Source organism: Ostrinia furnacalis, unplaced genomic scaffold (genome assembly GCF_004193835.3).
Source record: "Ostrinia furnacalis isolate ACB-3 unplaced genomic scaffold, ASM419383v2 OfSCF7012, whole genome shotgun sequence".
NCBI lineage: Eukaryota > Metazoa > Arthropoda > Insecta > Lepidoptera > Crambidae > Ostrinia > Ostrinia furnacalis.
In genome coordinates, this window is record NW_021137251.1 from 119,615 (window position 1) to 145,528 (window position 25,914).

The 25,914-nt window shown below is 38.5% G+C and overlaps 1 protein-coding gene across 2 annotated transcripts; it reads right to left on the reverse strand.

Moving 5' to 3' along the window:
* Positions 1–1,023: 1,023 nt before the first annotated feature.
* drosha (ribonuclease 3 drosha) lies at positions 1,024–24,714 on the reverse strand. Of its 2 annotated transcripts, XM_028318704.1 has the most exons (20): positions 23,527–24,714; positions 23,363–23,444; positions 21,976–22,183; positions 21,640–21,778; positions 21,138–21,293; positions 19,216–19,436; positions 19,003–19,130; positions 18,794–18,923; positions 18,535–18,709; positions 17,053–17,260; positions 16,542–16,782; positions 14,896–15,116; positions 13,941–14,072; positions 11,933–12,104; positions 11,246–11,427; positions 9,503–9,667; positions 8,377–8,537; positions 7,435–7,580; positions 2,120–2,203; positions 1,024–1,674 (listed from the first exon to the last, which is right to left on the reverse strand). In XM_028318704.1, the coding sequence occupies exons 1-20, from the start codon at positions 24,537–24,539 to the stop codon at positions 1,262–1,264; spliced, it is 4,377 nt and encodes a 1,458-aa protein (XP_028174505.1). In that variant the 5' UTR covers positions 24,540–24,714; the 3' UTR covers positions 1,024–1,261. The 2 variants fall into 2 exon arrangements, with proteins under 2 accessions (XP_028174505.1, XP_028174506.1); XM_028318705.1 differs by lacking the exon at positions 2,120–2,203.
* Positions 24,715–25,914: the final 1,200 nt, after the last annotated feature.

Consider the following 25,914-nt stretch of genomic DNA (forward strand, 5'->3'; position numbering starts at 1 on the left):
TTATTACCTTCGTTACTGTATACTAAATAATATATTTGGCTTCAGTAATTTTTTTACTTATTTATAAATCACAAGGGATAGCCATCTAAAAAAAAAGTAAATCAAAACAATTCGACTTTTCTAAAAATTTTAAGAATTAATTAGATATTTGGCTTTAGTCTTTTTTAGACATTAAAAATGATCAAAGGGAACAGGTAACTCAAAACTATAAAGTTTTAGTCATTTTTTCCGGGTTATTTTTCTTTAAGATAAAATTATCTTCACCGGCCACAGCCATGATTTCATATTTTTACACTAATAATATTGTGTAGGATTCCGCCGAACACCAGAATCCATAGCCACTTTGTCCGGCAGTGCCACGGTATTGAAAATAGGAACTAAAAACTGTCAAAGCGGCGGGTAATGACACGCTGTTTTACATTACGGCTAGCCGTATTGAAGAACGTTTGGCGCCGAATACATTCCGGCGGATTTTCATTCAGCCGTATTCAATCCGGCTAAACGTTTATCCGCCGTATTACAAAACAGAGCTGTAATGCAAAATGCCTAGCTGTAATGTAAAACGGCGGATTATACAATCTGACTGCGACAAATATACTCTATTGTGATGCTAATATATCTCTATTCTTACAACCGCTGCTATTTTAGTGACTCGCTGTAACTCCTTACATTATCCAATCTGTGCGATGTCACTCCGTAGTTTATTAAACTTCTTTTTTATAAAAAAAAATGTGTAACCACTGAGCGGAAATTTTAAGCTAAGTAATTTTTATTTTTAATATCTTATTATGGATTTCCGCAAAGTAATGCCTGATACTATTAATTATAAATGAAGATGTAAAAATTGGCAACCTTACCGTCGAAAAAAGGTAAGAAAAACGCGGTAGCAAAAGACGGCACGTTTTAAGGTGAACTTCGCGATAGGTTCTTAGCACTGAGCCAACTGAATTGCGCTATATTGAGTAGCTATTCCTGTGTTTATTGTTTTATCCTACATAGGATTTTTTTTAAATCAAAGATATATTTCGAGCAAGTATCATCTTTTAATCGCAAAGTATCACATTTACCTCTTAGTGCTAGATTAAACTTAAAAGATATTGATTTTGTCAAATTATAAAAATTTATGTGATTTGAAATGTTTGCTTAAAATTACTTTCTTGAGAATTAAATCTTAACTATATCACATCTACTACGCGTAAATAAAAACATATTTATTATGAGCACTGATTAAAAAGTCTTCTGAAATTAAATTTTGTGAAATCTAAAAATCGTCATCGGATTCCGACCGCATGCACTTCTCCTTGAGTTTATCGTACTCGTTGCGCCTGATTAGGTCTTCCTTCAGTCTCTCCATATCGCTAACTAAGCTGCTGACTTTGACGTCTTCTAACCGATCTGTATTAGTTTCTGTATCGCTGTCGAGACCTGAATCATCTCCGGACTTAGCCGGTTTAGCCTCGTCGTCGGACAGAACCGGCCCGCAGCTTTCGTCCGAGCTGTCCGATTGTTGTTGGTCCAAGCGGTACGCTTTGGGCACCCTGTCGTCCAACTTCATGCGCTTGAGCGACGCCTCTCGCTCCGATAAAGTCGGACTGGTCCGATCTTTCTTGGACTTCTTCCTTTTTATACTCTTCGCGATCACCCGCTTCTGATGATCCAGTTGGGGGAATAACTCTGTGAAGGCAAAATTGATCTATTAATATCAGGAAAATAATGCATTTTAACACACACAAGCCATACATGACAACATTCATGATTATTTATAGACCAAAATGAATATAAAAACACTTTAGTAATGCACTCATATCCTCCTTACCACTCCTTTGGACACCATATTTTCACTCAGAAAATTATAAAAAACTTGAAAAAAATTGAACTGCCTAACGCGGGAATTGATTTATAATATTCAAATTAGTTTGAGATGCATCTCTTAATGCTAAAAATTCAAAAACTACACTCATAAAGTTGTTAATTTATGTTAAACTGCCAGATGCATACATTCGCTTTATGCACCAGTGTGTGATTACCATGCTGCTGATATAAGGGACCGTCCTTTCACTGTGTAAACGTTGCTCTCAGGTTCTCCGTCGCGTCACAATAACATAATAAAAGTACATACCATACGCTAAGTCATCCTGGTTGTTCAATACCGACTGTCGTCCGGAGTTGCGACCGGCGCACGCCTCGCGTTTCGCTGCCGCCACTACGATCCAAATCGCGGCCAAAACAAACAAAACAGCACAGTGTTTCAGTATGAGAGCCAATCAGAAAGAGATCTAAACGATGGTCACCCGGGTAAAGTTAGTGGCTGTAGGCAAGGCAAGGCCTCTTGAAGTCTGCCGTCGATCTTTCTCCCTGATTAAGTTCAACAGTTACTTGGTACTACTACTATGGTGTGAAATGAAATTTTAACTATAGCGAGTGAGTGGGTGGTCAGGTGCAGTAACACGTACCATGGGCGCTGTGGAGCGTTTCTGTAGGATCAGCGTAACATATTGGTTGATTCTACACTTCGTAAGTTTTTACCTATTACCTTACCACCATCGAAACTTTACTTGCACGCGAAATCCTTCAACTAGAATTATGATAACCCATTGTCTGAGCAAGCCCAGTTCAGTACAGATTTAAAAAAAAATTGGGAAAATTAAGGACACCTATCAGATTCCATCAGACTAAAATATAAATAACTTGAAAAAATTCATCAGACTAGTTTAAGACGCCATTATTGTTTAAATTTATAATTAGGTATACATAATAATAATTATCTAAAGCTAGAATTAAAGAAAAATATTTATTTGCAACAAATATACATGCAATAATGATAAAGAAAAAAAAATGCTGTCAAAAAGGTCACCCACTCAGTACAAATACCTCCTTCTTCAGGTCTAAATGCTGTCATTATTTAAACAAAGCGACTAAATAAATACATACACACATAGACGTCAGCCTCCTATACTCCTGCTTGCATGCGAATGCCATACGGCTCGCTCCCATCGGGAATCGAACCTGTGACGTACGTACCGCGGGCACTATTTAGCGCTTCCTCGGCGACGTTCAATTCGGCCTCCTGGATGAAGTGGCCGACCAAGTACACACCACACTGTATACACTCACGTGTATATGTTACGGTTAATGTGATAAATTGAAAATTATTAATAATAACCGGTGCACCTCACGATGATCTTCCCGCGGCCTTCACTCCATCTACGTGCACGAGTTCCTAAGTGAGTCTAGACTTATATCATAGACGACATAGTGTCTATGGATCGCGATAAGAGGTGTGTGGTAGGTACTTCATGAAGCGACAAAGAGACAGTGTTCTTACTGTCTTCTGTTTGCGCGACTACGAGTCTAGCGCACCTCACGATGATCTTCCCGCGGCCTTCACTCCATCTACGTGCACGAGTTCCTAAGTGAGTCTAGACTTATATCATAGACAGCATAGTGTCTATGGATCGCGATAAGAGGTGTGGTACTTCATGAAGCGACAAAGAGGCAGTGTTCATGCTATCATCGATATGCGCGACTACGAGTCTAGCGCACCTCACGATGATCTTCCCGCGGCCTTCACTCCATCTACGTGCACGAGTTCCTAAGTGAGTCTAGACTTATATCATAGACGACATAGTGTCTATGGATCGCGATAAGCGGTGTGTGGTTCTTCATGAAGCGACAAAGAGACAGTGTTCGTGCTATCATCGGTATGTGCGACTACGAGTCGTGCACCTCACGATGATCTTCCCGCGGCCTTCACTCCATCTACGTGCACGAGTTCCTAAGTATGCACAGATTTATGTTCATAGACAACATAGAGTAACGTTCTGAAAATGGCCCGCAGCTATTTAAGGGGCTTGTTTAATCCCACTTCTCGTTCCCGGAAAAGCGTTCGTAGTGCAAATTTTGCAATCCCACTGTGGATTTCTGGCAACCCTGTCCGAGTAGGTAGTTTGGTACTAACATTGATGACTGATTTCAACCGGTTCTTGTAATGCCCTTATGAACTAACTAGCGGCCGCCCGCGACTTCGTACGCGTGGACCTCGTTTTACTCCATTAGGGGTGGAGTTTCGTAAAATCCGCTCTTAGCACTCTTACTTTAAACANCCTTGGGCCACCCCTAAGCCGCCTATTTAGTTTTATACACACATAAATGACCTCGTATTAATCACATTTACCAAATCATGCGGTAATTATTCATAATAACCGGCGATTATTCATAATTTTCACATTTATCACTTTGACCGTAACATATATACCACTTGTTTAAGTAATACTCCTCTTGATCAATAAATCAAGGCAAAGCGTCTAAATAAAATATACACATAAATAAATACATACACAAACGTCAGCCTCCTATACTCCTGCATGCGCATTTTTGTCGCTCCCGACGGGAACCGAACCTGTGAGTTTACGTTAGGTGTGCTCGCTAGCGAGTACGTTAAAAAATCTATGAAGATTTTATTTCTTGAAAGTAGCCGCTAGGGGCGCTGCACAATAGACTAAGAGCTAGTGAACGCCAGACCTACGTCGTTTTATAAAAGCTGAAAGTTTGTCAGCGTATGCGTATAAGTTGTACCATAAAAGCTGATTTTTATTAATAGTATTTGGGCAATAATTAGAAGTAGTTTCTGGCGTTCACTAGCTCTTAGGCCCAGAACAGATGGTGAAACGCAACTGCAACTTTCTGATGATTCTGATGAATGAAACTGAAAGTTTCAAACTGGTCGCATCATGTGTGGTCTCTCAACGGACGCTATGGCAGAAACTTAGATGCAACTCAAAAGTAACTAGCATTTGCAGTTTCGTTGCAGTTGCGTTTTACCGTCTGTTCTGGGCCTTAGTCTTCAATATATCATACATTTAATGTCATTTTTTACGCAGTTAGCGAGCACACCTAACGTAAACTCATGTAAGCACACTACGTACCGTGGGCACTGTTCAATGCCTCTTCGGCGGCGTTCATCTCAGCTTCCTGGATGGAATGGCCCCGCGACTTGATTAATTGCAAATGATACTCCTCTTGATCAATAAATCCAGGCAAAGCGTCTAAATAAAATATAGACATAAATAAATACATACACAAACGTCAGCCTCCTATGCTCCAGCATGCGACGGGAACCGAACCTGCGAGTTTACATTAGGTGTGCTCGCTAGCGAGTAAGTCAAAAAATCTATGAAGATTTTATTGAAAGTAGCCGCTAGGGGCGCTGCACAATAGACTAAGAGCTAGTGAACGCCAGACCTACGTCATTTTATAAAAGCTGAAGGTTTGTCAGCGTATGCGTATAAGTTATACCATAAAAGCTGATTTTTATGTATAGTATTTTGGGCAATAATTAGAAGCAATTTCTGGCGTTCACTAGCTCTTAGGCCCAGAACAGACGGTGAAACGCAACTGCAACGAAATTGCAACTGCTAGTTACTTTTGAGTTGCATCTAGTTTCTGCCATGGCGTCCGTTGAGTGACCACACATGACGCGACTAGTTTGAAACTTTCAGTTTCAGTTTAATTCATCAGAATCATCACAAAGTTGCAGTTTCGTTGCAGTTGCGTTTCACCGTCTGTTCTGGGTCTTAGTCTACAATATTATTATGTCATTCATTTAATGTCATTTTTACGCAGTTAGCGAGCACACCTAACGTAAACTCATGGTAAGCACACTGTACGTACCGTGGGCACTGTTCAACGCCTCTTCGGCAGCATTCATCTCGGCTTCCTGGATGGAGTGGCCGCGCGACTTGATTAATTGCAAATGATACTCCTCTTGATCAATAAATCCAGGCAAAGCGTCTAAATAAAATATACAGGGTGTCCCGTAATGTAACGTCAAGCCGGAACTGGGTGTTGAGGCAAGTTGTGCTGGTTAACAGAAAAATATAAAAAAAAATCTATGTGGCATATATTAAAAATAATAGGCATTTAAAAAAATCAAAAAATTCTACTCCAGGTGACGGTTCTTTTACTCGTGTTGCCACAAATCTTCACTTTTTCCAAATTTTTTTTTTGTTATGTAACCCTGAATAATGCTTCTCTAAATTGTTATCAAAATTACAAAACCAGCTGCTCCAGCTTGGATGAAAAAAATACATTATTCTCAAAAAAAAATTTTAAAATAAAAATTTTGCCTAGTTTAAACTGACTGTACTGAAAAAAAAATGTACTACGCGAGTGTGGCAAGTGACGTCATAATTTGGCGCATTTAGTAAGGATTCCAAAATGGTATAACACTTGGTAAATTTTTGCTGTGATTGTCGACAATTTTTGTTTTTTTGGAAATAATCCCGTTTTTAACTTTATCTACCTTGGTTAAAAATATTAGAATAATAATTTTTAACCAAGGTAAATAAAGTTAAAAACGGGACTATTTCCAAAAAACCAAAAATTGTCGACAATTACAGCAAAAAATTACCAAGTGTTATACCATTTTGGAATCCTTACTAAATGCGCCAAATTATGACGTCACTTGCCACACTCGCGTAGTACATTTTTTTTTCAGTACAGTCAGTTTAAACTAGGCAAAATTTTTATTTTGAAATTTTTTTTGAGAATAATGTATTTTTTTCATCCAAGCTGGAGCAGCTGGTTTTGTAATTTTGATAACAATTTAGAGAAGCATTATTCAGGGTTACGTAACAAAAAAAAAAATTTGGAAAAAGTGAAGATTTGTGGCAACACGAGCAAAAGGACCGTCACCTGGAGTAGAATTTTTTGATTTTTTTTAAATGCCTATTATTTTTAATATATGCCACATAGATTTTTTTTTATATTTTTCTGTTAACCAGCACAACTTGCCTCAACACCCAGTTCCGGCTTGACGTTACATTACGGGACACCCTGTAGACATAAATAAATACATACACAAACGTCAGCCTCCTATGCTGCTGCATGCGACGGGAACCGAACCTGCGAGCTTACATTAGGTGTGCTCGGTAACGAGTACGTCAAAAAATCTGTGAAGATTTTATTTCTCCGCTAGGGGCGCTGCACAATATGTCATACATTTAGTGTAATTTTTTACGCAGTTAGTGAGCACACCTAACGTAAACTCATGGTAAGTATATTCTACGTACCGTGGGCACTGTTCAATGCCTCCTCGGCGGCATTCATCTCGGCCTCCTGGATGGAATGGCCGCGCGACTTGATTAATTGCAAATGATACTCTTCTTGATCAATAAATCCAGGCAAAGCGTCTAAATAAAATATAGACATAAATAAATACATACACAAACGTCAGCCTCCTATGCTCCTGCATGCGACGGGAACCGAACCTGCGAGCGTACATTAGGTGTGCTCGCTAACGAGTACATCAAGAAATCTATGAAGATTTTATTTCTCCGCTAGGGGCGCTGCACAGTATGTCATACATTTAATGTAATTTTTACGCAGTTAGCGAGCACACCTAACGTAAACTCATGGTAAGTATACTGTACGTACCGTGGGCACTGTTCAATGCTTCTTCGGCGGCATTCATCTCGGCTTCCTGGATGGAGTGGCCGCGCGCCGCCGCCAGTCGCGTGCCGCGGAAATACACTCCTACTGTGTAAACGCGGGTGTTGGTTGGGCCTAGGCACTCGATCACTCTGTAATTCATAAATTTTTGGTATTCGTAAGACAGAATTTGAAACAATTTTATATGAAAATAAGCGGCAATAGTCGTGACATCGCCGCTCGTCGCCATTTAATTAATATAGCTAAGGTGGTAAGGGTACCTACTACCGTTAGCTAGCCGTTTGCAGTTTAAGGTAGCCTTTCAAACTAAGCGTCAAAGACGCAGCGTCTTTATCTTTGGTCTTGTGCCAAAAACGCGTCACTAACTCGCTTCGAAAGGCTACCTTTGACCAAAGCTAAAGACGCTGCGTCTGTGACGCTTAGTTCGAAAGGCTACCTTTAGTCGTCAGGAATAGTGTGAAAAAACTTAAGTGAAAAAGATCTTTGACATCAGAACATATAATTACATTTAAGAAATCTATCTATCGAACGTTCTTCATTGACGGAAAGCACTAATTTTTTTCCTCGCCATGGTCAGATATTAACTAATTCCTGAAATATTGTTCCTGAATCCTCGACGGAAGACCTACGGGAGCGCCTGATCGATGATCCCACCTCTTTTCCCACTACTGCGACTTCTATATCTGAGAATTACAGTTTGACCTCCAATGAAACACAAGCAGTGAAGATTGAGTAGTCCCGGATAGCTGAGTCTTCAGAAACTGATCAGTTAAAATTAGAAGCAATTTCAAAGTTTGAAACGCTAGTGTTGTCCCGACGATCGATGTCTTACTTGTACAGCTTGGACTTGGGGTCGTTCCTCCTGGTTCATGGTGAACTGTGTCCTATGCTACTAGTGTTAAGGTCGCAAGTGGCAGAAGCACTTACTTGTAGAGCGGTATGTCGGGCTCGCCGCCCTCCATGGAGCGCAGCGTGAGGCAGCACTGCTGCAGCTTGGACTTGGGGTCGTTCCAGTCCTGATTCATGATGAACTCCTGCAGACGTGGAAACAGGCACGCTGCGCAGAAAGCCTGGCAGTATTCCAGGTTCTGGAATCAAGTAGTTGACACCATTATTGCCCGCTGCTGTCTTTCCCGGAGACTATAATCCGGGCCTTTTCAAGGCGAGAGTGAATAGGCACTTACAGGGCAGATATGTACCATCCTAGACTAAATCCCACTTAACGCCAGGTGCGATTGTGGTCAAATACCTGCCTTGTTATGCATAAAAAAAATTATCCCATAAGGGAAATATCAGAATTTTGAACCTTAAGACAAGTTAATAAGGTCAAACACATTGCGGGAATTACGTTCCCACTATCTTACAAAAGATTAACCAATAATAGCAAGACAAAACTTCGAAGAAAACTCTTCAATCGAGCCACATAAATCGAGTTTGTTTTCAACTTAGTGCAGTAAAATCCGATTTGAGTGCATTCAAGGATTTGTCACGGTGTGCGGTCAGGTCAATGTGAATGCAGCCCGAATGAATACTTTGACCTAACCGCAGGCCGCATCCTGCGAAGCAAATACTTACAAGTAGCGAAGTGGGAAAAAGTAAATCAACAAGTAACGAGTCAATGTGTTCGCAAACTGCTAATAAATAATTCGATACTACAACCAGAGTAAATACAAATGAGTAGGTCATCTTCATAGAAACGCACGGGCGCGGTTTGTATGTGAGCGCGCCAATATACGTATGCGGCGCGCACGCACACACTGACAAAATTCGGCGCAACCACGACTCACGACTGGCTCCCCGCTAATCTCCGCTACATTTTGTCAGTGTGTGCGTGCGCGCCGCATACGTATTGGCACGCTCACATNCGCGCACGCACACACTGACAAAATTCGGCGCAACCACGACTCACGACTGGCTCCCCGCTAATCTCCGCTACATTTTGTCAGTGTGTGCGTGCGCGCCGCATACGTATTGGCACGCTCACATACAAACCGCGCCCGTGCGTTTCTATGAAGATGACCTACTCATTTGTATTTACTCTGCTACAACTTACCTTATCAATAAACAAGGCGCCCAAAAAGGCTTCAAGCAAGTCAGCTTTGTGTTTCTTGGTGGTAGGCTTGGCTTTAGGGTTGTTGTAGATGGCGTAAGCGGACATGTTCAGGTCGTCACACACCATCGACTGCGTGCGGTTGTTGACTAAAGACGAACGGAGCAACTAAAACATGGATAATAGAGATTATGTTAAAAATTTGTTTAAAAGCATACAGCAATACGGTTCTCGCTCATTAGAAACTAAACATTTACTGTTTCTGGCAAGTTACGATACAAAAACGATTTCTGACCGTTAACATGAAATGCCAAAAATTAATAGGTCGCTTTCTTCTGTTTATAAAATGAACAACTCTTGCTCTGACCAGGCCTCCGTCACTCGCCTATGCCGGCCGAGATAATTACCTACAGCGCGCGACAACTTCAAGTTGCAAATCAGTCCGGGCCGCCACGCGCCTGTTTGCACACGCGTATCTATACACGCTCGGTCGATCAGTCTCGTTCAGTTCGTTCAGTCTCGTTCAGTTTATTGTTCCAACAAAACTGTTATTCTTCTTTAATGAAAAATTGAAATATTTAGGAATCATAATTAACTGTAGTGATTTAAATAATAAAAAAAACTACACTTTTTAAATAATAACTTATTTTGAAATACTTTGACAAAAAACTATAGCAAAAAAATTATTTTAGCTAATAAAAACATTAACTTTACTTCACCGTGTCTATTTTCCGACACTACACCTTTTAAAACTGTTTGTTTAATATCGAATTATCGCAACACTGAAGTTTATTAATAGGTACTTTAGAGATGGTACGATTATACAAACTCCACTAGGAAGATTAAAGTTTTCTAATCGTAAATACAATAAATGCTTCTTATAATTAAGTTTTTATTTATTTTACTTTGCTCATACAACCCTGACGCTTGAGCGGTGACGTAGATCAATTCTAAACACAAAAAAAATGCGCTCTTGTGAGCTTAGTAGTAAGGTGCGATTTCGAATGCACCATGTGCGTTGGGTATTTTGCATTATTATTATTACCGTTAAAATGTCGGCATCTGATCCTACACAAAGGAGTGCAATTTCTGTTGCTACTATTATGTATTCTGTGCTCTGACGCAGTCCAGAACACTATGATTACGATTAATCAATCAATTTCATTTACAATACACATCATTATCATCATCATAAATTCATACATGGCAGGCCACTTTCTATGCCTCCCTCCAAGTAACGCCATAAAGCATGTTTATCACCTCAGTTTTTATTATTAAAAAAATCGTCAGTCCACCTTACTTAGATGGCACTGGCAGGCCACTTTCTATGCCTCCCCAAGGAACGCCATAAAGCACGTTTTTTTTTCATATAGCTTCTACCACCTTGTTTATCACCTCAGTTTTTATTATTAAAAAAATCGTCAGTCCACCTTACTTAGATGGCACTGGCAGGCCACTTTCTATGCCTCCCCAAGGAACGCCATAAAGCACGTTTTTTTTCATATAGCTTCTACCACCTTGTTTATCACCTCAGTTTTTATTATTAAAAAAATCGTCAGTCCACCTTACTTAGATGGCACTGGCAGGCCACTTTCTATGCCTCCCCAAGGAACGCCATAAAGCACGTTTTTTTCATATAGCTTCTACCACCTCAGTCTATTTTTATGAAATCTCAGTTCATCGACTATTAAAGTCAAGTTAAAGGTACACAAATATAAATCTTCAGCAGCTTATTCGCCTACTCACCGACAGATGTCCTTCGTGGTGGTCCGGGAAGTGTCTATACAAGCGGTCTGACACCACCAGCTGTAGGACTGTATCCCCCAGGAACTCCAGCCGCTGGTTGGAGCCTAAGGTCAAGTGGGTGAACCCTACGGAGCGATCCGTAAACGCTCTCGCTAGGAGACGGATGTGTTTGAATTGGACGCCTGTTTGAAAATGATAAGATATGTGTAAGTTTTCACAGCCGTCAATAAAGCGAACTTACATAAAATGGTCATGGATGGTGTTTCCAAGGTGTGATACAATAAAAAAACACAGGTGAGAAATTTCACAAGTCAATTAAACCCGATATTATTATGTCTCGACTTGCCTACTTATTTCACGTAAATTAACCCAAATGGTCTCGTAAGCCCAAATCCGGGTCAGAAGACGTAACGTGGGTAGGCCTCCCACTATGTGGACCGACGACGTGGTGAAGGTCGCGGAAAGAACCTGGATGCGGGCTGCGAAAGACCGGTCGTTATGGAAATCCTTGGGGGAGGCCTTTGTCCAGCAGTGGACGTCATTTGGCTAAACGTACGAACGAACTATTTTTTACTTTATTCGCTTGACGCTACGCCTCTCTTCAATTTCCATTTATCTACCAATAAAAATGTTTTAAATTACTTTCAGGAGACTGAAGTATATTTCATTAAAATCAACTGGACTTACCAATGGAGTCTTCAAACTCGGTCAGGCGCTGTAGAAACTCAAAGTCCTTGATGTACTTCCGATCGCCCAGCGGTTCCTGCTCTTGCAACGGATGCGCGCGTTCCTTGGACCACACCTCAAGCATTTCCTTCTCGTTGTACCAGAGGGCCAGCGAGAAAACTTGGTCTGCCACCTGTGTGAGAATTTTTATTATGATTATTCACAGCTTTTTTTTCCATCTATGGTGATGGTTGGTTGATGAAGCTATAAAGTAAGATTATTACTCTAGTGTCAGACAGAGGGGAACGCGGGTTCGGTCCCCGCCGCCGCTCGACTATTGTGGTGAGCTCACTCGTGACACAAGCATATTTAGCTTAGTACGAGGAGCTAACGGGAATATTAGTAATTTGTGTAATAACAAATTACTAATAATCTTTTTTTAAAAAATAATAATAAAAAAAAAAGACTTCAGGAGCCACCATCGTGCCACTATCTTGATTCAAATTGTACTGAGTTAAGCGTTGTCAATCACATTTAGTTTTAAAAAGGCTTGATCTACTCACCAGAGTAGATCATAGGAATCACAGGTCCTCTAGTCAACAATGCGAGAGTACGACATTCCCTATCCGACAACTCATCATAATTTGCCAGATGCAAGGGTTGGAGAATGGAGAGACCCGATGTTCGCATATTTGTCCCGTAGAATCCATAGAATGGGCAGTGAGTATCTATTCTACGCGGTTGCTACTTTTGGATATCTATATATATGTTACAGGAAATGTATGAAATCCGTCATTGTATACAATTCCTAGGATTTGTGTATAAGTCCTAAAATCACCCGGAAATGTGTGATGTAAATTATATTAGACACATTTCCTAGGAAATTTACACAATTCCTAAACAGCAATCGGAAATGTAATTAAGATTTCTTTTTTTTTCTCCGAAACTTAAATGGCGCTACCGCGCCGCGGCCGCTGTGTATGTGTAAGGTCGCAAGTCTAACCTAACCTAACCGAGACTTTGTTATCCAGCTACAGGAGTACTAAAACCTTCATGCCAATAATAGTTTAATAAAAGATATGTTAAAATTAGGGTTTTCCAATACTTCAGCGTAATATGCGTGATGCCGAAAGAAAGGTATGTCAATAGGCAAATATTTTTTTCAGCCAAAGTATAATAGTGCGAAAACAACTTTCAGGCTAAACAATTATAGTTGTGAGTTAAAAGTACCTATCGGCCAATGTGGTTTGGCTAATGGAAATTTTAGGCGTACTGAGAGGCACCCGATTACACGACCGCGCTTGTGCAGCTTAGTTTTATACATTTCCTAATACAATATTGGAATTCTATAAAATTCCTAGGAAAAGTATACATGTCCTAGGATATGTGCGTATTAAAAAATCTCTGAAGCAATATTTTATACATTTCCTAAATAGCTTCGGAATTGTATACATTTTCTAGGAATAGTATACAATTCCTAGAATTCATACATTTCCTGTAACATATATATAAGAAAGTCGTGTTAGTTACTCCACTTATAACTCAAGAACGGCTGAACCGATTTAGCTGAAAATTGTCAGGGAGGTAGTTTAGAGCCAGGAGAAGGACATAGGATACTTTTTATCCCGTTCGAAATAAAAAAAAAGTCTGCTTATTTATTGCCATTAAGGCGGAACAAAGTTCGCCGGGTCAGCTTGTATTATATAAAAATGAAACCCGTTTTCCGTTGTCACGACATAACATGAAAACGGCTAGACCGATTTGGCTGATTTTTTTTTGTAGTTTTCTAATACTCTGTACAAGGTTTTTACGGAAAAAAATATAAAGAAAATCTCTACGCTAAGGCGGTACGAAGTTCGCCGGGTCAGCTAGTAGCATATAAATTGACAACGTATCAACAATTACGGCTTAAAATAAACGTATAAATTAATTAATGACTCACATAGTACCCAGCAATGCTGGGATAGGCCCAGCATTCATTGCCAATGTATCAACAAACAGGGCCTAAAACACAGAGCATTTAACTTACATCAATACCAGCGTCCAGGAACAGAGCGCCCATGAGCGCCTCGAAGCAGTTGGCCATCGCGTGCCGCATCACCACCTCGCGGCACAGGTCCGAGCCGTGGGCATACAGCATGTACTTTTCCAGCTCGATGTTCTGCGGAAAGAAAACCCATAATTTAAATACGAAAATATATTTGTCTTATGCCTGTTTTCACCATAAATCCCTAATTTTTAAGTGATGGTAACACATAACAGGAATTTTGTTTTTATAGGGGTCATTAAAAAATTAGGGATTGATGGTGAAAACGGGCATTACACTATTAACCTGACTAGATCACACGCCATAATGATTGAGATATGGGACCTAGGAGAAAGACATAAGCTGCATTTGATTTTAAAGAAGGTGAAAGTGATGAAATTAGTAAATTTAGGAATGTGTATGCCCACCTGCATACTTCCGCGTCACAACAACTCCTCAGTGTCATAGAAGTCGAAGTCAGTTACGCATTGCCATATTTATAATAATAATATAATATCCTTGGACATTGTACACTGCGCTTCTAGTCCCAAACTAAGCAAAGCTTGTACTATAGATACTAGACAACGGATATAAACATACTTAAATACTTTTTTTTTTGTAAATACATACTTATTATACATAGAAAACACCCAGTCCAATACAAACAAATATGTTCATGCACACAAATGTTTGTACTGTGCGGGAATCGAACCCGCTACCTCCGGAATAGTAGTCCGTTTCGAACCAATACACCAAACGGCCGACATTCCGACATTTGGCTTTTATTAAACTTTATTGTTGGATACACCGATTCCTATTCGTATACAAAAATCGGAAAAAATATTTATTACGAGGACCTTCTCATCCTCTTTACTACTCCTAATGGATTCTGAAATCTATTAATATCAAGAGCGTATTTGAGACAATTCTTTTCTTTGCCCATTAAATAAACACTCACCTTGGCTAGCTGCGCCAAATGCTGATTCTGGACTATCGCAGCCCTATAAGTAGCCAGACCTCCCTCGGCTAAACCCGGGAACATTCGGAATAGGTGTATAGACGATAGGAACTCCACCACCGCGTCCCCGAGGAACTCCAGACGCTCGTTGTGCTTTATCTCTGATTCTGTCTCGCTCCGCTTGCCGAAACGGGACATGATGTTTATGAGGGTCACGATACCTGAAACAGAAACATATTTTTATATTTTCTAAGTCCTGACTTTTTAATCGTCAGAAGACTTATTTCTAGAATTTTCTCAATTTTATAAGATTTTAAACATTCGCGTTCCATTTCAACTAAACGACGACGACTGGACGACGCCGTAAGCCGCCAGTCTACTTGTGACCACGACTGCAACATAGCAGCCGAAACGTCAAGCCGTGAGTACATAATGTATAGCCTGACCAGGAACATAAAAACCCTCGCCATGTTGCGGAAAATTAATGGTACTAATTTCTTTTAATGGCAACAGTAACTGAAAACTTCATTGATAAGTCACCTTGCATGTCAGTCTATTGCTGTCAAAGTGTAAACAAACTTTATTTTAAATGTGCGCAATTGATTTTGTGAATTAAATTGCTAAAATCTTTTTATAGTCGTGAAAGAAAAGTGGTTCACAATGTGTTAAAGTATTTGTCGAAGAGAAATACTATGGGTTCGGACAATATTTTCATTGAATAATGTTTCCGACAAAGGTTGTCAAATTGACTGATATGTTTATCATATAGTACAGTCAACTATGAAAATTAGCTGTGGTTTGTTTCAACTACCTATTTTAAAGTTTTTTGTCACTTTGTAAGTATTGAATTTTATGGAATTGGGAAAGAAGTACCGAGTTTGAAGCGTTCATGAGCAGACATTGTAGTTGAATATTCAAGTTCAGAATTTGATTATTGATGAATAATAATAAAATCCTTCTTGCTCGATTGATGGTTTCATTTAATTTATTTAAACCAGTTTACCTATAATATAATATGTTTTTGTTAATTTATGAAAATATTAAATTAGCCTATAATCCTGAATCCTGATACATAAAGTTAGCCTATTAATTTAATACAGGTACGACTGTACCCAGTGTTGCACTATCAAATGCAATTGAAGCGCCTCTATGCCAGGGTTTTTATGTTCCTGGTCAGGCTATAACTCATTTTATACGTCGCGTTAAAACCCGTGTCTTACTATTTTTGTTCTCAATTTTTATAAAGAAAAATGTCAATTCGTTCTGTTAGCAGCCCCAAGGGGATTGGGTTTTTAAAGAGTGAGTTATTTTAATAGTTGAGTGAGCCGTCGTTTCAAGTGATTTAAGTCGACTGCTGAACAAAGATCTTCTCCAAGGATTTTCACAATAACCTGGTCTACGATCTTCATTATATCATCCAGAGTTAGTGATGTACTTATAGATTTATCCATTAAACTTTCACAATGGCAACATTACATCTCATGAAGACCTAAAAACTTGCCAGTTTCATCATTATTCCGTAGTAGGTAAAGACCACAAGGAACATCGTTTTTTCCCACTTTTTCCCTCCAGCTATATTTGTACGGTCGATTGAGCAAGTCTCCAGCCCAACTAGGTAATAACATAGCCACTACAGCATAACCTACCTTTTTTCCTCGTATAATGTATCCTCCTGTCCCCATATTCGGGCTGCCTAATACCGCAGTTGGTAAGACTGTTCCTGGCATGGTCAGGGTTAGTTCCGAAGTTCTCCCGGTACGAGGGGTGTGTTAGGGCAGTCTGGAGAAGCAGCCTCTGTTTGAACACGTAGCCCATCTTGCGTTCGAGACTGTCCAGGGACTTGTGGAAGCGTAGATGGCGGACTAGCACTGGAATTAACATTGCGTGCTGGAAACAAAAAAAGGAAGATTTTTATTACAAGAATAGATACGCGATACTCGATATAAACAAATAAACAAAGTTTTTGTTTGTTAAAAATGTTTTTTTTTAATAAACAAGGTAAAATAATATTACGAAATAGACAATCAGCTTTTGCCCGCGGCGTCGCCCGCATTGATTTCGGCCTATCGCAGAAAGTTGTTGGGTTTTAGATGTAAAAAAGTAACTTTTTTAATGAAGGAAGTTTTTTACTTCAAATTGAAAACTTTAAAGACTCACTTGCACAACGTCACACATAAGCCCTGTAGTGTGAAATCCTTCAGACGATATTGCGACGGTGACGTCCCGCTTCATCTTGCTTTGGGTCCTCATTTCTTGCAGCTTCACCTCCTTTGCTGTTAACTTCTGGCGCTCCTTGAAAGACGGCTTCGCCATGTTGGCGATCAGGTGACGATACTTGACGTAGTAACGCCAGGCTTTTTGGTATCTGAGAAAGAAAAACTAAGTTGTATAACTTTTGGAATTTGATATTTTTGTATCAACGCAGTTATAGATTAGCTAACGTCGCGCTGTTGTAAATAAAGCTTAATAAATAAATTATAACTGCAAAATGTTCAGAAGATGCGATGTTTATATTTCATTTTCTGAACATTTTGAATTTTTTTTTTATTTCTTTGAGCTAATCCACCTTGCAATCAATAGTGGGCAATTGGGCATGGCTTAAATGTATCATGAGAACTTCGCGTAAGCATAGAAAATGGTATCCTTCCGTTTGGCCAAATTACTTTTCGCCAAATTTCACTTCGCAAACAACTTATCGCCAAAGTTTCATTTCCCAAATGAACTTTTAGCAACTGTACTTTTCGCAACTAATTCATTTGGTCAAATTATCATTTGGCCAAATTTTACTTGGCAAATGTTTATATAGCAAATGTTTTATGTTGCCAAATATTATATCCCAAATAATTTGTTTGGTCAAATTAACACTTCACATACTTACCCACCGTTACCCACAAATCAAAGCATAAGGCACATGATCATGGTTTTCACAATAATTTTATGTAAAACATTGCAGAAAATAGTATGGTTGCAAAAAGTAGGTATTGCAGTAAATAGTTGGTTAGGTTAGGTTAGAACAGTGACCCTTAATGCGCGAAGGCGAGCGAAGCGTGCCGCGGCAGCGGCCGCCGAGCGCTAGAATCACCTCTATTGTTAATGAATCATTTGGAAATTTCGATACAAAGAATGAAATAAGGAAATTAATGTAGAACAAATTTTATATTAACTCCCTACTAAACAAAATAATAACCACAAGCTAATTTGTATACCATTCTATGCACCAATCAAATTATTTTGTAAATAGTTTATCGTGAAATATTTTTGCCTAATGAAACATTTGGCAAACCATACTTTGCCAAACAATAATTTGCTAAAAAATAATATGCCAAGAAAAACATTTGCGAATTAAAAGTTTGCAATAAGTTGCTTTGCCAAATGAGAATTTGCCAAATGAAAATTTGCGAAACGTTGTTTGCGATGTGATAATTTGGGAAACGTTTTTTGGCCAAACATTAGTAATCCATAGAAAATACTTTGGCATGCGTCTTAAATTGCAAAAACTCTAATAACTAAAGCATAGACGCGGTTTTACCAGAATTCTATCTCGCGCTACAAAGTCGAGAAGAGAACGTGATATACATTACAATCCCAGCAACTGTCTTTTAAATATTTATATCTAGGCCTAAAAAAATCATAACTCACTCCGGGTTTCCAGCGTAACTGAGCTGGGGTGGTCGGATGCCAAAGTGCACAATTTCAGGGTAATACATCTTCGGGTCTCTGGGCCTCTTTTCTTCAGAACTGGCTGGCGGACTCCTGTCTAGCTGATCCACGCGAACGGAACACGGCTTTTTGCCGGGATACGTCACTATCATGCCTGAAAAAAACAAAAGAAAATTAGACAGCTATTTGAAACAAGGAGTTACATTATTTTGTGAAATTAACAAAATGATATTTTTACCTTTGATTCGGTCAACGAACTTTTGCCACGTGTAATGATCCATTCCGTGTACATCCGCTAATTTTTCTGGAGGTATTAACAAATCGCTCTCGTCAAGCAGATACTTTAGTACCTCACACATTGAAAGAACCTATAAGAAAATAACAAAAAAAAACTTAATCACAGTTTTTAAATAACAATTTACAATCGTATAATGAAAGGATTCTTACCTCACAACCTCCTTCAGGTAAATACCGCACAAATCTTGGCAAGAAATGGAATTGAGAACAAGAGGTTTCTGTTGCTTTACCCAAATCCAAGTCAATCAGTTCCAATAGTTCATAAAACAGATATTCCTCTAGAAAACAATAAAAATACTAAATAAATAAAGATAATAAAGGACTAAGTATTTAACTCTACATATTTTTTTTATGTAAACTCACCAAATAAATCCAATTCCCGTACGGTGAAATTTTTCGGCGCCGGTTCCTCGACATACAGTATGGTGTATTCAATATTGAACCTTATCACTTTGCAAGTAGGTAGCTTTGCCAACTTGTAGTGTGAGAACATAGAGAAACCGGAGAATAGGAACTCGTGCTCGTCGTGGCCGATGATTGTTGGCGCTTTAATCAAGAAGTTCGTTGGTGGAGATACTGTGATTCTAGAATCAAACATAAATGAAATAAGGTTTTATTTACAGCACAAATGACAAGAAAGACACGACGTCGAAATAGAAAAGCAACTGGATAGTTAGACCCATTACCCAAGATATTAAAAGTACGTAGTTCAATAGATAAAATCTAATTTTCTTTTATAAATCATTTAAAAAAAAAAGATCAGTTATTCACTAATCGAAAGACGCCTACTACTGGGCAAAAGCGACCGGCGGAATTATTACGAATCTAAGCAATTATTGCAACGCGACTGCATTAAATTTATGGAAACTAGCGCCATCTGTAATTGAACGTAGCGCTGCACAGTGTTTTTTTTGACCCTAAAAAGTGACATTCTGTTTTTATCACTAATATCCAAAGTTTAACTTATTATTAATGTAAGACTAAAACACCCAGGTGACAAATAGCTATAGATTATTTAAAAAAAAAATTTTAGAAAATTTATTTTGTGCTGGGTCAAACTACAATTTTATTATTATTTAAAGAAACGTACACACTAAGCTTCTCTTTGCATTGCAGGTAGGTAGGTGGGTGTATGACAAATATTATTGCACCTATAATTATTTAAAAGTAGTTATAGGAACGACAGTATGATTATTTTTTAAATTTAAGAAATTATTATTTTTCTCTTTTTCTACGCCGAAGTAGAATCTCTGCTTAGGTCAGATAAATTTCTTAAAATAAGCTCTATCACCTAAAATTTTTCTATATTCTAACTCGGCCGCAATTTCGAGAAAAACGATTTTTTCCAAAATGTAAGGATTGTCACAAAAAATGACCTTACGTAGTTCCACTTTCTTTAGGGTTCCGTGGCCAAAGGATGCTAACGGGACATAATTAATATTATGCAAATATAAATACCACTCCTGATGATCAAGAGTCTTCATATATCTTAAAAGATGATGAAGAAACAGTATTCTTGAGCACTGATAGTAATTTAACTGATAACCTACCTAAGACAAATTAAACACATAATTAGGACCGATTAGCATCCTTTGGCCACGGAACCCTAAAGAAAGTGGAACTACGTAAGGTCATTTTTTGTGACAATCCTAACATTTTGGAAAAAATACTTTTTCTCGAAATTGCGGCCGAGTTAGAATATAGAAAAATTATAGGTGATAGAGCTTATTTNTAGCGCAATATTTTGTTGCAATTTCTTACAAAACTTGCGCACAAAAAGCAAATCTAGTATGAAAATAATCAAACTTCTATTGCTCGTAACTCAGTTCAGACTGAGTTTAGAAGTATACATGCCATAGTAAGTTCGGTTTATTACACTATTTTGTAATCAAAAAACAAAGTTTGACCGATGGCCGCGCGAAAAAAAAAAGACGCCACTTTCCATACATAATCTGGCATTGCCATTTTAAAGACCATAGGGATGTTTCCTGGGTCAAAAAGCAAGAGTTTTAATTAGTCCGTCAGTTAACTTATCAAAAATACTCTACACGTATTTTTCACTTTTTCAAACTAATGAAAATTCAAAGAGATAAAGCGCGCCAAAGTTCATAAGAAGAGGCCCGTGACGTCAAACGCACGTTGTGACGTCGTGCGGAACTTCAACGCACCATAACTATGTAATTATTTGTTAGATTGAGAAATAAAATTATATGTGTCCAATATTTTTTGATATTAAACATGACGGACTAAAAAATTTTTTTTAGGAAACTAGCCTATTAAAATACCTGTAATGATACAAGCGGTCAGCGTTGCTCTGGTCGGGTATGCACTTAGGATAAGATTCCTCGCCGGTGTAGACCCCGTGTCGCATGCCGAAGCGCCGTGCGCGCGCGCTGCATCGGCAGAGCGGGCCGCCGTTCATCTCGCCCGTATTGTTGAACCTGTAAGGTAGAAGTTGCAATGGCAAGGCATGTTTAACCCCTCAGGTCAAAATCGAATCGAGAGTGTACTTGCTAAACTTGGTAGACGGGTTTATTATATCGCCACAGCAATGTAGTTACAACTAGGATAGTTAATACAAAGGTTAAATACGCGTGTCGCTAAAACTTGCACACCGCGATGTAACTTGCACAACACAGCGACATCTATTGAAAGATTTGCGAACTAAATGCTTAGAAAAATTAACCTTAGTACTAACTTCTTAGCAATAAAATAAATTCATTAGACAGCCTAGTTTACATGAATGTTGCATTAAGTACTTTCAAAGTTTGTCAAACAGTGACATACCACATTTCTGGATGCAGTCTCCTGGGGTGACTTTGTTTCCTCTGCAACTCCAGCATAATTCTGTCAGTGTATCCCTGCAATCCATCTTCATCAAGTTCGTCCTCTTCACTGTCTGATGATGAAGAACTCTTGTCTTCCACTGTAATTAAGGAAAAACTACTTTTCAAATGGGGCATGTTGTTTGGCTGCAAAGTTGTTATCTTTCCAATATTAAACTGTTAGATACGAGTAGCTAAATGACACATTTTTATTTTATTTATTTATTAACAACATTTCACTGCCATGACTGGATAAACTGTGACAGTGAAGTAAAGGTATTTTATTTTGATAACTTACATCTATGTTTGCACATTTTGGCCTTGGGTGGCTTCAGAGGAGGCAGTTCATCAACTGCCGGCCGAGCATTTCTACCTCTTTCTATGAGGTTCTTGAAGAACTTGTCACAAAGTTTTGTCAGTTTGGCAGTTTGTTGAACCCCTTGCATCTCTGGAATTGCTTTGTAATAGAGTTCAGCTGGGGAACTCCTGTACCACATCTTTGGTGTCTGAAATCATAATAATTACAATGAAAATAAAGGTAGCGCATTTTCTTACATAACTTTTCCTAAATATTTCTCATACAATTTGATACCATAATGATCATTCTTTATAAAAAATTTAAAACCTACATATTTAAAAACATAATCATTGATATTCATAATATCACTAATCATACACTTAGTTTTTACTAATATTTGTTTTCATATATTTTTCTATACTAATGATCGAAACTCATAATCATTCGAATAAATAACTATAATATTCATAAATGTGATGTATCCTAATATTTGTTTTCATAAATTTATTACTCATAAGTGTATTTATCCATATTATTGAAAATCATGATGTCTATATTCGTATTAAATCGTATTTTAACATTAAATTAATTTGAAATGGTCCAAAACAGGCAATATTTTGTGCCACAAAACTAACGTGACAGAAACGAATCGCTGCAAAACCGACTCCACGTAGTCTTGTCTGCCCTACCCCTAGAGTGTAATTTAAAAGCCGGAGGCGCGGAGGGAGGGCAGCCCTCGCCCGCTGTAACGAGGCTCAGGCGNCAAGGGCGGAAGGGCTGCACATCCCGCAGCGCCGGAGACGAGGAGATACCAATGAATGCTGCATGCTTGCTTTCATGCTGCATGCTCTGCATGCTTATCTACTCTATTAGTTTATATATGATTTTTTTAAAGATACGAGTAGGTATGTCTGTTATAAAGTAAATTATTCTGAACAATAACATTATGAGTTGAAGTATGTTCTTAGTAACAACATTATTAATTAAAACAATATGATCAATGAATGTTATGAAGAAAAAAGATCTGAAAATAAAAATTATGTATTTTGAATGGTTCTTGGTAGTAACAGTATTGATAAAAAAATTATGATTACTAACTGTTATGAGCTCCGATGGTAGTAATAAAAATGTATGAATAAAAAATGTATGAAAAATAAAATTATGAAGAGAGATTATTATGAACACAAATCGGTAGTAAGACAAAGAATAGGATTTAGAATTTTATGTGAGCCAATATAGAACCGAAAATAAAGTTAACATTTTGAAAATGCCTGCTTTTTATTTGTAATACAAGAAATCAATATTTTATAAAAAAAAATTACATGAGTTTTAAAATTTTTACATAAACAAGTTATGTTTATGTAAAAATTTATTGTGAAACACTTACTTCATCTTCGTCTGAGTTATGTTCCCTGGACCATTGCTCTATCTTTTCAATGAAATCTTCAGATGTTTTGCAATAGTTTTTCCTAAACAATTAAAGAGTTATTTAACAATCACTTTACATTATAAAATACTGAAAATAAAGAAAATACCACTGATCTCACTCACCTATATTCCTCTAGAATTTTCTCCCTGTCTGTTAAAGGCTTGGGAGGTGGGCGCACAGATGAGGATCTCCTTGAATGCTGAGATAATTCTCTAGAATGACTAGGTTGACGAGAATCCCTACTAGGGGACCTGTAGCTGTGCTTACTCGGAGATCGGTAAGTACTCCTTTCTCTTTTAGGCTCATGGCTTCTGCTCTGACTTCTGTAATCCCTAGGAGGACTATGCCTTCTTTCATGTTCATATCTTCTCCGCTCATATTCCTTTTTCTCATAATAAGCTTTGTCTTTGTAATACCTTTCCATGTCTGCTTCTCTATGACTGTGCCTCGATGGGCTTCTACTGTAACGAGATCTGGGTGGAGGACTATATCTTGAGGGACTTCTGCTATACCTGCGTCCGTGCGATGGACTACGCCTAGACCGGCTCTCATAATACCGATCCCTCTCGTATCTTTCTCTGTCCCTCTCATACCTTTCCCTGTCATAACTTGCCTCCCTGTGTGGAGAGCGCCTGGGTCTGTAGGCTGAGCAAGTAGAATGTGCTCGAGAAGGTGCTCTAAAATGTGGTTCACACGATTCCCTGGATTCTTTTTTGATTGTAGGTTTGTACTCTTTGTAGCTCGCGTAACTTTTTTCAGATCCTGTGGGTGAGTCTGATTTCTCGATTTTGATGTCGTGCAATAATTTGGCGGCTGCCGTTTCGAAGCTTTCCAGGGGTGGGGGTACTAGGTAGGCGGGTTCACGATAAGTGTAGTCAGGAATCGGCGGCGGTGGGTACGGCGGAGGCATGGACGGCGGCGGGACATTCACATCGGGTGCGGGGTACCCGGCCATTGACGGGGGAGGCACGTTCATCGGAGGCAAACACACCGAAGGATGATATTGACTTGGATCCATAGAAACTGGTGGCGACGGAGTATAGGGAGGAGGATGACTGAACATCGGAGGCGGCATTGAGGGAGAGTTAACAAGACGAGGTGGTGGCAAGGAATAATCCATCGGTGGTACAGACATCTTTCGTTATAAAATAGGCTGCCAGTTTTAATTATGCTGATATGTGCACCATAATTTTAATTATTTAGCACGATAAATGTAAGCTATTGTATACATTTCGTCAATTTTTCACAAATTTAATCAATACCAAACAAAATAAATTTTCCCTGCCTGCTGGCTGATTGTCAAAGTCAATGTCAGTTGTGCTGTCAGTGTCAGTGCAAATAATTTGTTCCTTTTGTAGACCAAGGCATCATCTTATACGGCCAAGTTTTCAGTTTTTATTTTTCAAACACCTTAACCTCCTGAGACCCAGACCCCTAAAAATTGTCGGATTGTCTTGAATTTTGGAAGGCAGGCTAAGTTTCATATGTACAACTAACAAAAAATGCGAAAAAAAATCTAGCCCCCCTAGATACGCCAAAATGGGGGGTGTCACCAGTGACACTACGGGTTTCAAAGACATTAAAACGGGCTTGAATTAATTAATATTTTAATTACTTCAGGTATGGTAAAATAGGTGTTTTTAGTTTCAAATTGATCTGCAATTGTTTAGAATCATAAGATTTACTTTTTAACAGCTTTTATTGAACTTGTTATTACAAACTTTAATTTAACTTGCAATAAATGTGTGAATGTATGTTTGAGTAAAATCTTGGAAGCTGAATTAGAGCTACTTCCTGCCAACCGATTGAGCTGAAATTTTGCATAGACATGTAACTCAGATGAAACTTCAATATAATGAGGTCATGGAGCTGATCTGATGATGGAGACGGAAGGTAGCCATAGAAACTCTGTGACTAAACCATGTAACTCTGTCGAGTTTTGACTCATTTGATTGGTATTGTAAGTACTCTGGTCTTGGATGATATCCAGGGTCTAATCTGAGGATGGAGCATCAATTTATTCATCATCTGTCTCATTAAAGTTGCATAACATTGACTTGACGTTACCATCAGACAATCCTAAAAAGGACAATATTTCAAGTCACGAGTGCCCAAAGTGTCATCAGTGACACTCGAATTAATTGACGAAAATACTTAATACAATAGAAACATTTTAATAGTTTTATCGCACAATCTGAGAGATATATTATCGTAGCACACAGAAAATACAAAAGAATACCAAAAAACTTGTTTTAAATAATATTTTCTTTTCTTGGAATGTGTCATGTCGGAGGTCGCGCGAATTCAAAATTTCAGTTAATGTTTGCAAAATCAAAACCCCTTTCGTGAGAAACATAGTATTTTTTTGGATATGTGACATATTCCAACGTTTCACACACTTTTATTAATTTTCATAAATACCAATAAATGGCGATGTAAAAAAAAAATATACTCAAGTGTCATGAGTGACACCGGGGGTCTCAGGAGGTTAAACTTAATGAGGGCTATCG

Coding starts and splice junctions, on each gene's coding strand:
- drosha (XM_028318704.1), bottom strand. CDS start 24,539: ATGTCTGTACCACCGATGGATTATTCCTTGCCACCACCTCGTCTTGTT. Junction 15,117..16,541: donor ACATTATACGAGGAAAAAAG/GTAGGTTATGCT, acceptor TTTCTGTTTCAG/GTATCGTGACCCTCATAAAC. Junction 2,204..7,434: donor AGCATTGAACAGTGCCCACG/GTACGTACAGTA, acceptor TTTGGATCGTAG/TGGCGGCAGCGAAACGCGAG.